General features: G+C 42.5%; 1 protein-coding gene across 1 annotated transcript in view; it reads left to right on the forward strand.

Moving 5' to 3' along the window:
- kcnh4b (potassium voltage-gated channel, subfamily H (eag-related), member 4b) overlaps window positions 1-14,450 on the forward strand; it is a 62,462-nt gene that overhangs the window by 18,142 nt on the left and 29,870 nt on the right. Inside the window, exons 3-4 of the mRNA XM_029629576.2 lie at window positions 528-653; window positions 946-1,076. Coding sequence (XP_029485436.2) covers window positions 528-653; window positions 946-1,076 — 257 coding nt within the window. The remainder of the gene's footprint in view (window positions 1-527; window positions 654-945; window positions 1,077-14,450) is intronic.

Raw genomic sequence — 14,450 nt, forward strand, 5'->3', positions numbered from 1 at the left:
AAGATGTAACGCTTGCACACAGAACACAGCACTAAGAGCTTCTCCCACCTCCGAAACAGGCTTACTATAAGCTTTGTTCCCTCAACAGAGACCCAAACCGTATACAGGAAATTATGTGAACCACTGTGTTGCTAATTACTGAATGGAAAGTTTGTTGATAGTCTGGGTGTCTACAGATCTAAATAAAGCAAGAGACCCTGAATTGCTGCTGAATTGCTACTTTGGCTAAACTCAGCCTTAACATTAGACATCTATTGCATGGTCCAAGGAGACCAAGAGAGCTTAGCTAGCCAACGTGAGCAATCGGTTGCAAGAGTTTTTTTTCTTCTCTTATCTGCTTTATCACTGTTATTAATGAGATGCCAGCAGTACCATTTTTAATCTGAGCAACGTCATTTTTTTTGCGGTATCATTTTCCATTCATTTATTTATTCATTTACATGTAATGATGCAAGGAAGCTCATGGATCATGTCCTACATTGCTTCTTTTTGTTCTCAAAAAATCTTTGTTTGTTTGCTTTGTTCAGGGACCTCTTTCTGGTGCCTACTGGACGTTGTGCCCATAAAGAACGAGAAGGGGGAGATGGTCCTATTCCTCTTCTCGTTCAAGGACATCACTGACACACATGGCAAAGTGCATCACAAGAAAGAAGGTAGGCCACACTTCAAAATCGCTCTCACCAAAAACTATTTTCCTTTGGTTTGGATGTGGTTTATGATGTACCACCTTTTTTCCCCTCCGCAATGTTCTCCTGTTTGTCATTATTATTATTTATTTATTATGCCGTTGGGCAGCCATTTGTGTTAACTTCAAAGATATGATTTGAGTAGGTAACTCATATAGACACCGAGCTGTAGACCTGTATTGTCTTGTGACATGACACAAGCATGTTAAAAAACAGATGGAAGTCGTCATGGAGGTGACTGTGTGATTGAACGTTTCAGAGGATAAGAGGCGGAGCAGGAAGAGTGGCAGCTCTCACTTCAGAGAAGCCAGGAAGCGGGGGCGGACCATGATCTACCATCTGACCAGCCAGTTCTCCAGAGGCGGCAAGAGAGAGGTCAACCTGGGCAGTGTGAGTACTGGGACCCCCTCTATTAATTATTCTATTGGTACATTGGGTTGATTAGCTGATTCCTGATTGGTTAATTGGTTTACAGATGTGCGTTATGCTTTCAACTGCTTTCACACTACAAAAACTGTTTGGATAATTATTGAGCAAGGAACAACAATCATTCAAACTTTATCCAAATTCATAATGGTCATTTTAAGTTCATACACTCAAACTTATCCCAAAGATAAATGGGTATTTCAAATACCCAATAAAACTAATATAGGTGAAGTTCAAAGCCTCTTAATAACTGTTTGGGCTTGTCAATAAATAACTAACAAAAGACAGGTTCTACATCATACAGTTCCACTGGTGTGGTCTAACATCCATTTCCACTGGTGTGGTCTAACATCCATTTCCACTGGTGTGGTCTAACATCTATTTCCACTGGTGTGGTCTAACATCCATTTCCACTGGTGTGGTCTAACATGAAACTCAATTTCTCCCTCCTCTGCAGGTTGAAACTGGAGTCACAGCATTAAAATGGCAAAATCTTAGCCTCCCAGCCATGGTTGCCGGGAGACTCAAGGCAGTTTCTAAGGAATAGAGTCACCTGCATTGTGGATTAGGGGTCAGAGTGGAAACTGATTACATTATCCCCCTGGGTGTTGCTGGGTTTCAACTAGACAGCCACAAAGTCAGATTCTACAGCCACAAAGTCAAAATTGGCTATACCAATTAGCTGTTTGGTCTTAATTTAAGGCTAGGCATAAGGTTAGTAGTGTGCTTAAGGTTAGTGTTAGGTTTTCAAATCAGATTATATGAAGATACATTTTAGAACTAGGCGGGGTTTATCCATAATTCTACCTTTGTGGCTTTATTAACTAGTGACAACCGTGTTACTGTGGCTGTCTTGAACATGGCAATGCTGCACTAGCAGCAGCTGCATTATATAGGTCATCATATATGTCCCTGATGGTTTTCTTACTCCCCTGGGTGTTGGGATGTCTACAGGGCCTCCAGAGAGATTTTTCATACTGAAAAGCAGGGGCTGAGGGGGTGTGTTTCAGGCCCTCCTCTCCCCTTCTTGGGCATCGGTGTGCTACGACCTCCCCCTCGTCTGCCAGAGGCCTGGTGCCACGCTTCCGATCCCACCTACTCGCAGATGGCACTGTTTACGCCGCCATACAGGCTCACTCACACCTGCTCGGAATGAATCACACTCGGACACACAGTCGCATAGCTCACGTACCTACACACTGGCACACACAGCAGTTCCCATGTACACTCCGCTTCCCACAAAATGCTACACACGCATGCACATGCCAGGTCATTTTCAATGTCAGACTCATCTCTTGGGGGGCTGCTGAAAAATCACTAATTAGAGGGTTAGTAGCAAACCTACAACTCTGTTATTTTTTTATTACCGGTTAAGTTGACTGAGAACACATTCTCATTTACAATAACCACCTGGGGAATAGTTTACAGGGGAGTGGAGATTAATGATCCAATCGGGAGCAGGGGATGATTAGGTGGCCATGATGGTATGACGGCCAGATTGGGAATGTAGCCAGGACACCGGGGTTAATGCCCCTACTCTTACGATAAGTGCCATGGGATCTTTAGTGACCACAGAGAGTCAGGACAGGTTTCCCATCCGAAAGACAGCACCCAAACACAGGGTGTCCTTGGACCAAAGGAAAGAGTGCCTCCTACTGGCCCTCCAACAGCATCTGGTCTCCCATCAGGGCCAACCCTGATTAGCTTCAGAGGCAAGCCAGCAGTGGCATGCAGGGTGGTATGCTGCTGGCATGTCAATATATGGCATTAAAGCTGGAATCCATACTTTTAAATTTTTTTATTTATTTTACCTTTATTTAACCAGGCAAGTCAGTTAAGAACAAATTCTTATTTTCAATGACGGCCTGGGAACAGTGGGTTAACTGCCTGTTCAGGGGCAGAAGGACAGATTTGTACCTTGTCAGCTCGGGGGTTTGAACTTGGAGAAACTGCCGCGTCAGTTTGCAATATTACAAAAACAAAGAAGTTTCTTCAAACTGCGAACACTGTTTTGTTCCCTCTGACATAATTGGATATCATTGCACATCGATGCATGCGCGATAAAACAGCAGAGTATACTGCAAGAAATGTTTTCACGGTGCTGGATGCTCCTCTCCTCCATTTCAACAAAAACAATAACTTAATTTAAAAAAAATTTTTTACCTTTATTTAACCAGGTAGGCTAGTTGAGAACAAGTTCTCATTTGCAACTGCGACCTGGCCAAGATAAAGCATAGCAGTGTGAACAGACAACAACACAGAGTTACACATGGAGTAAACAATAAACAATAAACAAGTCAATAACATAGTAGAAAAAAAAGAATCTATATACATTGTGTGCAAAAGGCATGAGGAGGTAGGCAATAAATAGACCATAGGAGTGAATAATTACAATTTAGCAGATTAACACTGGAGTGATAAATGATCAGATGAACATGTACTGGTAGAGATAAAGGAGCAGAAAAGTAAATAAAATAAAAACAATCTGGGGTTGAGGTAGGTATATTGGATGAGCTATATACCGATGGACTATGTACAGCTGCAGCGATCGGTTAGCTGCTCAGATAGCAGATGTTTAAAGTTGGTGAGGGAGGTAAAAGTCTCCAACTTCAGAGATTTTTGCAATTCGTTCCAGTCGCAGGCAGCAGAGAACTGGAAGGAAAGGCGGCCAAATGAGGTGTTGGCTTTAGGGATGGTCAGTGAGATACACCTGCTGGAGCGCGTGCTACGGGTGGGTGTTGCCATCGTGATCAGTGAACTGAGATAAGGCGGAGCTTTACCTAGCATAGACTTGTAGATGACCTGGAGCAAGTGGGTCTGGCGACGAACATGTAGCGAGGGCCAGCCGACTAGAGCATACAGGTCGCAGTGGTGGGTGGTATAAAGTGCTTTAGTAACAAAATGGATGACACTGTGATAAACTGCATCCAGTTTGCTGAGTAGAGTATTGGAAGCTATTTTGTAGATGACATCGCCGATGTCGAGGATCGGTAGGATAGTCAGTTTTACGAGGGTAAGTTTTGCAGCGTGAGTGAAGGAGGCTTTGTTGCGAAATAGAAAGCCGACTCTAGATTTGATTTTGGATTGGAGATGTTTGATATGAGTCTGGAAGGAGAGTTTGCAGTCTAGCCAGACACCTAGGTACTTATAGATGTCCACATAATCTAGGTCGGAACCATCCAGGGTGGTGATGCTAGTCGGGCGTGCGGGAGCAGGCAGCGAACGGTTGAAAAGCATGGATTTGGTTTTACTAGCGTTTAAGAGCAGTTGGAGGCCATGGAAGGAGTGTTGTATGGCATTGAAACTCGTTTGGAGGTAAGATCAGTGCGCTGGGGCGGACAGTGGCGCTGTTTCAAATGATGCGCATTTCAGCTTTAAGATTATGTTTACCTGCTATAGATAAAATATATTAAAAGATAGATTGTCCCTTACACACTGCAGGTTGATACATCTACATTATATTATTATAACATAATTATAACACAATGTCATTAACATATTATTATGAACATCTATTATTACAGTATATTTTGGGAACATGCCAGTATATTGTAACATATATTGCAGTACCATAGGGATATGGTAATTGTAGCCGTTTCTCTTGGCATTTTCATCTACCTAGAGACCCAGAACGAGGATCATGTTTCCTCTCCAAGTGTGATTGTGCGACAGAGGGGGAAGCCAACTATAAATCCAACACAGAGGGAGGTGGAGAGATGACACTCACTCTGTCATGTGTGTACACTCGTGTGTGTGCATGTGCACATGTGTGTAGAGAGAGTGTGTGGGTATGGTCAAAAAGCTTGTGGTGTGTGTGTGTATGGTCATGTATGCGCACAAGTATGAGTTATTACTCTTCTCTCTATATTACACACACGTTGGGATTTCTATAATCGTTGCTGCCTAAGTTATAGGACATATTCATTTACATTCTAGGAATGCTCATGGGATCACAGAGAATCTCTCTCTCTCTCTCCAGTTAACAGCACATTCGGAAAGTATCCAAACCCATTCCCCTTTTCCACATTTTGTTACGTTACAGCCTTATTCTAAATTGGATTAAATCCATCAATCTACACCCAATACCCCAATAGAAAAAAAAAACATTATTTACATAAGTATTCAGAGCCTTTGCTATGAGACTCGAAAATTGAGCTCAGTTGTATCCTGTTTCCTGATTAAATGGTAAATTCAATTGGCCATGACATCAAAGGAATTGTCCCGTAGAGCTCCGAGACAGGATTGTGTCGAGGCACAGATCTGGGGAAGGGTACTCCAAAATTTCTGCAGCATTGAAGGTCCTCAAGAACACAGTGGCCTCCATAATTCTTAAATTGATGAAGTTTGAAACCACCAAGACTCTTCATAGAGCTGGCCGCCTGACCAACCTGAGCAATCGGGGGTGAAGGACGTTGGTCAGGGAGGTGACCAAGAACCCAATGGTCACTCTGACAGAGCTCAAGAGGTCCTCTGTAGAGATGAGAGAAACTTCCAGAAGGACAACCATCTCTGCAGCACTCCACCAATCAGGCCTTGATGGTAGAGTAGCCATACGGAAGCCACTCCTCAGTAAAAGGCACATGACAGCCCTCTTGGAGTTTGCCAAAAGGCATCTAAAGGACTCTCAGACTTTGAGAAACAAGATTCTCTGGTCTGATGAAACCAAGACTGGCAAAGGGAAAGGGAAAGGGGAAACCTAGTCAGTTGTACAACTGAATGCATTCAACTCTGAATGCCAATCGTCACGTCTTGAGGAAACTTGGCACCATCCCTACGGTGAAACATCATGCTGTTGGGATGTTTTTCAGTGGCAGGGACTGGGAGACTAGTCAGGATTGAGGGAAAGATGAACGGAGAAAAGTATGGAGACATCCTTGATGAAAACCTGCTCCAGAGCGCTCAGGACCTCAGACTGGGGCGAAGGTTCACCTTCCAACAGGACAATGACCCTAAGCACACAGCCAAGACAACGCAGGAGTGGCTTGTGGACAAGTCTCTGAATGTCCTTGAGTGGCCCAGCCAGAGCCTGGACTTGAACCTGATTGAAAATTGCTGTGCAGCGACCCTCCCCATCCAACTTGACAGAGCTTGAGAAGATCTGCAGAGAAGAATGGGAGAAACTTCCAAAATACAGGTGTGCTTGTAGCGTCATACCCAAGAAGACTCGAGGCTGTAATCGCTGCCAAAGATGCTTCAACAAGGTACTGAGGAAAGGGTCTGAATACTTATGTAAATTTTCTATTTCAGTTTGACAACATTTCTAAAACCCTGTCTTTGCTTTGTCATTATGGTGTATTGTGTGTAGAATGATGAGGGGGAAAAACAATTTAATCCATTTTAGAATAAGGGTTTAACCTATTTTCTTTTTTTTAAAGTCAAGGGGTCTGAATACTTTCCTGAATGCAATGCAATGCACATATATAAATATACATACATACATACATACATACATACATACATACATACATACAGTTGAAGTCGGAAGTTTACATACACTTAAGTTGGAGTCATTAAAACTTGTTTTTCAACCACTCCACAAATTTCTTGTTAACAAACTATAGTTTTGGCAAGTCGGTTAAGACATCTACTTTGTGCATGACACAAGTAATTATTCCAACCATTGTTTACAGACAGATTATTTCACTTATAATTCACTGTATCACAACTCCAGTGGTTCAGAAGTTTACATACACTAAGTTGACTGTGCCTTTAAACAGCTTGGAAAATTCCAGAATATGATGTCATGGCTTTAGAAGCTTCTGATAGGCTAATTGACATCATTTGAGTCAATTGGAGGTGTACCTGTGGATGTATTTCAAGGCCTAGCTTCAAACTCAGTGCCTCTTTGCTTGACATCATGGGAAAATCAAAAGAAATCAGCCAAGACCTCAGAAAATAATTGTAGACACAAACAAGTCACAAACAAGATTCATCCTTGGGAGCAATTTCCAAACGCCTGAAGGTACCACGTTCATCTGTACAAACAATAGTGCGCAAGTATAAACACCATGGGACCACGCAGCCGTCATACCGCTCAGGAAGGAGACGCTTTCTGTCTCCTAGAGATGAATGCACTTTGGTGCCAAAAGTGCAAATCAATCCCAGAACAACAGCAAAGGACCTTGTGAAGATGCTGGAGGAAACGGGTACCAAAGTGTCTATATCCACAGTAAAAACGAGTCCTATATCGACATAACCTGAAAGGCCGCTCAGCAAGGAAGAAGCCACTGCTCCAAAACCGCCATCGTTATGTGACCATCGTTATGTTAGGAAGAAAAAGGGGGAGGCTTGCAAGCCGAAGAACACCATCCCAACCGTGAAGCACGGGGTTGGCAGCATCATGTTGTGGGGGTGCATTGCTGCAGGAGGGACTGGTGCACTTCACAAATTAGATGGCGTCATGAGGTAGGAAAATTATGTGGATATATTCAAGCAACATCACAAGACAACAGTCAGGAAGTTAAAGTACTAGGCTCTACTATTATTCTGACATTTCACATTCTTAAAACAAAGTGGTGATCCTAACTGACCTAAGACAGGGAATTTTTACTAGGATTAAATGTCAGGAAATGTGAAAAACTGAGTTTAAATGTATTTGCAAAGGTGTATGTAAACTTCCGACTTCAACTGTACATGCATACTGGTGGACCATTCTTGATACACACTGGAAACTGCTGAGCGTGAAAAACACAGCAGTGTTGCAGTTCTTCACACAAACTCCTACTACCAGGGGCGCATCTTTGGTTTTAGAAGTGGGGGGGGACATAACCTGGTGGGGGTCTGGGTATTTTAAGCTAACTTCCTGCATTTCTACACAATCTAATATGACCCATGGCTCGTCGAACCGTCTCTATTTAGAACAACATAAAGTACACAAAAATGCCCAGTCAACAAGTAAGAGATCATTTTAAAATATGTTTTAGCGATTGATAAGACTGAACTAGATCAATGATAATTCAATAATATTTTGTTGCACCTTCAACCAATAGCCTAACAAATGAACAACTCTTACAAATGACGTACAAAGACTTTTGATTGTCTTTGTCTTTATCAAATCTTAACCAGACTAAATATTCATTATTGGTTTCAGGTGTGTTAGGCAAAGGCCAGAGTGACAACGACAGTACGGCAGACCCCCAGGGCCAGGACTGAGCAGCCCAGGAGCTAGGGATTTCCTAAATAGGAACTGTATCTCCCCTGGTGTGGGCATGTTTTCAATACAGACTCCTTTTGCTGTACTGTATTCCATATAAGACATCACAACCTTATGAAAGGTGCACAGTATACCCTTAATCTTATAGTAAATCAAATCTAGTGACACATACCTTGACATTTCTTCCATCTATTGTGGGAGGATTAGAAGAAATTGTAATGCATTTCTTTACCACTTTACATATTAGGTTACAGTTTATTCTGATAAGTCTCCACTATCAACTTTTCCAAGCAAACAAAAACAGGGAGAAGGAAGAATCTGCAGACATGCTAAGATAGAAGAACATACTCTTTGTTAGAATTCAGCTAGCCTTCACAAGACCATAGCATATGCAAATATGTCCCTGTTTATGTTTTACACCTCCAGCAGAATAATTACATTTCTGTGTGCATGATATTCAGTTTCACTGGCATATAGTTTGTTCTATGGATGGTCTTAAACTGCAGAAATTTATGTCTGAGATTATATGAACATGAATGGGCATTCTAACATATCTGTATCCATTCATCATCGTCAATAGCGTCTCCTAGGTTTTGTGTCGGGCAAAGCCTCTATCAACCCTTGATACAGTTTGGAAATCGACTTTAGAGGTTTATCAGACTTCCTTAAAAAAGTTTAAATCTTTAAAGCTTCTTGCTTGTCCTATAAATGCCAGAATATCGGTCTTCAATCGTTTGGTCGCTGATTTCATCGTTTCATTCAGGTCTAGTGTGATTGAGGCAAAATTAATAGCTACATTTAGGGAGCTAGCTATAATTAGCCAACATTTGGATAGCTCTACTTTCTAATGATACAATGGTGCATCATCAAATTGACTGAAACAGGACAAAACAAAGGCAATAAAACATTTCCAACAGCTGTTAGATACTGTAACATAGATGCTGGGAGATGAGAAGAAAGTAGTAAGTTTAATATAACACATAACATGGACTGGTACAACATAAGAGTAGGGTCTAGACATGAAAACAGAAACAATACTGCATGGGGAAAGAACCTAAAGGAGTGCCAGATAAAGGGGAGGTAATGAGTGAGGTAATGGAGTCCAGGTGTGCTTAATGATGAAGCACAGGTTCGAGTAATGATGAAAGCCAGGTGTACGTAATGATGGTTCCCAGGACCAGTGGTCAGTAAACCGGCGACGTCAAACACCGGAGGGGAGGAGCAGGAGTAGACGTGACAGCTGCTGCTACCTGACAGATAGCTAGAGGCTAGCTAGAGCTGAACTGGCTGTGGTAGCTGCTAGCTAGCTAACTAGCTGCTAGGTGTTCATTCACTTCAGTCGAGAGGGGATGAAACATTAGCTAACATAGAATGTCAGTTACACTACTAGCTCAGCACTGGGAATAAACATGTATTTTTCTGTCAAAAAACAGTTATCTTGCCAGCTAGATCAGTCAACTAAGGAGAAGCCAGTTTCTGCTCTCCTTGCTTTTACAACTCTGAGAAAAATAACAACACTGACAGCAGCTGCCTCGGTTCATCTCTCCCATGCTGGTCCAATACGCCAGCCTTTCAGAAGCTTTGGCTTCACACAGCCTGTCCGCATGCTGTGGTGGTGTCTGTCCGCATGCTGTGGTGGTGTCTGTGAGGTCCTAAATCCAGCTGGTTGAAACTGGAAAACAGCCTACCCGATCGCTCTGAGGCTTCTACGCGGTCTTAAAGTACACCCAGAGCTGCGTTTTGCATCAGAGTGCAATGATACAACTGGGCGGGACAAAAATGCAGAATCAATACACAATACACAATCAATGTCTCAATTATTTAACCTGTCTCTTCCACTTCATCTACACTGATTGAAGTGGATTTAACAAGTGACATAAATAAGGTATCATAGCTTTCACCTGGATTCACCTGGTCAGTCTATGTCATGGAAAGAGCATGTGTTCTTAATGTTTTGTGTACTATACATGACCAAAAGTATGTGCACACATGCTTGTCGAACATCTCATTCCAAAATCATGGGCATTAATATGGAGTTGGTTCCCCCCTTTGCTGCTATACCACTCTTCTGGGAATGCTTTCCAGTAGATGTTGGAACACTGGAAGAAAGTCCCTCGCAATCAGTGTTCGAACTCATCCCAAAGGTGTTCGATGGGGTTGAGGTCAGGGCTCTTTGCAGGCCAGTCAAGTTCATCCACACAGATCTCGACAAACCATTTCTGTATGGACCTCGCTTTGTGCACAGGGGCATTGTCATGCTGAAACAGGAAAGGACCTTTCCCAAACCGTTGCCACAAAGTTGGAAGCACATAATCATCTAGAATGTCTTGTATGCTGTAGCGTTATTTGCCTTCACTGGAACCAAGGGCCCTAGCCCAAACCATTAAAAAAACAGCCCCAGACCATTATTATGGAATCATGTAGTAACCAAAGAAGTGTGAAACAAATCTAAATATATTTAATATTTGAGATTCTTCAAAGTAGCCACCCTTGATGACAGCTTTGCACACTCTTGGCATTCTCTCAACCAGCTTCACCTGGAATGCTTCTCCAACAGTCTTGAAGGAGTTCCCATATATGCTGAGAACTTGTTGGCTGCTTTTCCTTCACTCTGCGGTCCAACTCATCCCAAACCACCTCAATTGGGCTGATGTCGGGTGATTATGGAGGCCAGGTCATCTGATACAGCACTCCATCCCTCTCCTTCTTGGTCAAATAGTCATTACACAGCCTGTAGGTGTGTTTTGGGTCATTGTCCTGTTGAAAAACAAATGATAGTCCCACCAAACGCAAATCAGATGGGATGGGGTATCGCTGCAGAATGCTGTGGTAGCCATGCTTGTTTAGTGTGCCTTGAATTCTAAATAAATCACTGACAGTGTTACCAGCAAAGCACCCCCACACCATCACACCTCTATGCTTCAAGGTGGGAACCACATATGCGGAGATCATCTGTTCACCTACTCTGCGTCTCACAAAGACAGCGGTTGGAAGCAGAAATCTCAAATTTGGACTCATCAGACCAAAGGACAGATTTCCACCGGTCTAATATCCATTGATCATGTTTCTTGGCCCAAGCAAGTCTCTTCTTCTTATTGATGTCCTTTAGTAGTGGTTTCTTTGCAGCAATTCGACCACGAAGGCCTGATTCACACAGTCTCCTCTGAACAGTTGATGCTGAGATGTGCCTGTTACTTGAACTCTGAAGCATTTATTTGCTCTGCAATATCTGAGTCTGGTAACTCTAATGAACATTTTCTCCCCAGCAGGTGTAACGCTTGGTCTTCCTTTCCTGTATCTGTCCTCATGAGAGCAAGTTTCATCATAGCGCTTGATGGTTTTTGCGACTGTACTTGAAGAAACTTTCAAAGTTCTTGAAATGTTCCGTATTGACTGACCTTCATTTCTTAATTAAAGTAATGATGGACAGTTTTTTTCTCGTTGCTTATTTGAGCTGTTCTGGCCATCATATGGACTTCGTATTTTACCAAATAGGCTATCGTCTGTATACCAACCCTACCTTGTCACAGCACAACTGATTGGCTCAAACGCATTAAGGAGGTAAGAAATTCCACAAATGTACTTTTAACAAGGTACACCTGTTAATTGAAATGCATTCCAGGTGACTACCTCATGAAGCTGGTTGAGAGAATGCCAAGAGTGTACAAGCTGTCCTCAAGGCAAAGGGTGGCTACTTTGAAGAATCTCAAATATAAAATATATATTTTTATCACTTTTTTTTGTTACTACATGATTCCATATGTGTTATTTCATAGTTTTGATGTCTCCACTACTATTCTACAATGTAGAAAATAGTAAAAACAAAGAAACCCCCTGGAATGAGTAGGTGTGTCCAAGACTGGTACTGTATATACAGTGCCTTCGGAAAGTATTTTCCCACATTTTGTTATGCTATAGCCTTATTCTAAAATGGATTAAATAAATAAAAATCCTCAGCAATCTACACACAATACCCTGTAATGACAAAGGGAAAAGAGGTCGGTTGAGATGTTTGCAAATGTATTAAAAAGAAAAAACCTTATTAACATAAGTATTCAGACTCTTTGCTATGAGACACGAAATTGAGCGAGGTGCATCCTGTTTCCATTGATCATCCTTGGGATGTTTTTACAATGTGATTGGAGTCCCCCTGTGGTAAATTAGATTGATTGGACATGATTTGGAAACACACACCCATCTATATAAGGTTCCACAGTTGACAGTGCATGTCAGAGCAAAAACCATGCCATGAGGTCGAAGGAATTGTCCGTAGAGCTCCAAGACAGGATCGTGTCAAGGCATTGAAGGTCCCCAAAGAACACATTGGTCTCAAGTTTGAAACCACCAAGACTCCTCCTAGAGCTAGCCGCCTGGCCAAAATGAGAAATCGGGGAGAAGGGCCTTGGTCAGAGAGGTGACCAAGAACCCATGGTCACTCTAACAGAGCTCTAGAGTTGATGGACAACCATCTCTGCAGCACTCCACCAATCTGGCCTTTATGGTAGAGTGGCCAGACGGAAGCCACTCCTCAGTAAAAAGCACATAACAGCCTGCTTGGGGTTTGCCAAAAGGAACCTAAAGCCGCTCATGAGTAACAAGATTCTCTGGTCTGATGAAACCAAGATTGAACTTCGAATGCCAAGCGTCACGACTGAAGGAAACCTGGCACCGTCTATACGGTGAAGCATGCTGGAGGCAGCATCATGCTGTGGGGATGTTTTTCAGTGACAGAGACTGAGAGACAAGTCAGGATCGAGGCAAAGTACGGAGAGATCCTTGATTAAAACCTGCTCCAGAGCGCTCAGGACCTCTGACTGGGGGGCGAAGGTTCACCTTCCAACAGGACAACAACCTTAAGCACACAGACAAATAGGCCATGGTGGTGAAGTAATTACAATATAGCAATTAAACACTGGAATGGTAGATCGACAGAAGATGAATGTGCAGGTAGAGATACTGGGGTGCAAAGGAGCAAAATAAATAAATACCAGTATGGGGATGAGGTAGGTAGATAGATTTATTTTTTATTTTTATTTCACCTTTATTTAACCAGGTAGGCTAGTTGAGAACAAGTTCTCATTTGCAACTGCGACCTGGCCAAGATAAAGCATAGCAGTGTGAACAGACAACACAGAGTTACACATGGAGTAAACAATTAACAAGTCAATAACACAGTAGAAAAAAAATGGGCAGTCTATATACAATGTGTGCAAAAGGCATGAGGAGGTAGGCGAATAATACAATTTTGCAGATTAACACTGGGGTGATAAATGATCAGATGGTCATGTACAGGTAGAGATATTGGTGTGCAAAAGAGCAGAAAAGTAAATAAATAAATAAAAAAACAGTATGGGAATGAGGTAGGTGAAAATGGGTGGGCTATTTACCAATAGACTATGTACAGCTGCAGCGATCGGTTAGCTGCTCGGATAGCTGATGTTTGAAGTTGGTGAGGGAGATAAAAGTCTCCAACTTCAGCGATTTTTGCAGTTCGTTCCAGTCACAGGCAGCAGAGTACTGGAACGAAAGGCGGCCAAATGAGGTGTTGGCTTTAGGGATGATCAGTGAGATACACCTGATGGGCTGTTTACAGATAGGCTAAGTACAGGTGCAGTGATCTGTAAACTGCTCTGACAGCTGGTGCTTAAAGCTAGTGAGGGAGATGTGAGTCTCCAGCTTCAGAGATTTTTGCAATTCGTTCCAGTCATGGGCAGCAGAACTGGAAGGAAAGACGACCAAAGGAGGAATTGGCTTTGGGGGTGACCAGTGAGATATACCTGCTGGAGCGCGTGCTACGAGTGGGTGCTGCTATGGTGACCAGTGAGCTGAGATGAGGCGGGGCTTTACCTAGCAGAGACTTGTAGATAACCTGTAGCCAGTGGGTTTGGCGACGAGTAATAAATTAGTCTAAAGAAGGCCAGTTTTATTGTTTCTTTAATCAGAACAACACTTTTCAGCTGTGCTAACATAATTGCAAAAGGGTTTACTAATGATCAATTGGACTTTTAAAATTATAAACTTGGATTAGCTAACACAGCGTGCCATTGGAATACATGAGTGATGGTTGCTGATAATGGGCCTCAGTACACCTATGTAGATATTCCATAACAAAATCCACCGTTTCCAGCTACAATAGTCATTTACAACATTAACAAAGGCTACACTGTATTTCTGATCAACTTGAT

This window comes from Oncorhynchus nerka, linkage group LG23 (genome assembly GCF_034236695.1).
Source record: "Oncorhynchus nerka isolate Pitt River linkage group LG23, Oner_Uvic_2.0, whole genome shotgun sequence".
In the NCBI taxonomy this organism is placed as follows: domain Eukaryota; kingdom Metazoa; phylum Chordata; class Actinopteri; order Salmoniformes; family Salmonidae; genus Oncorhynchus; species Oncorhynchus nerka.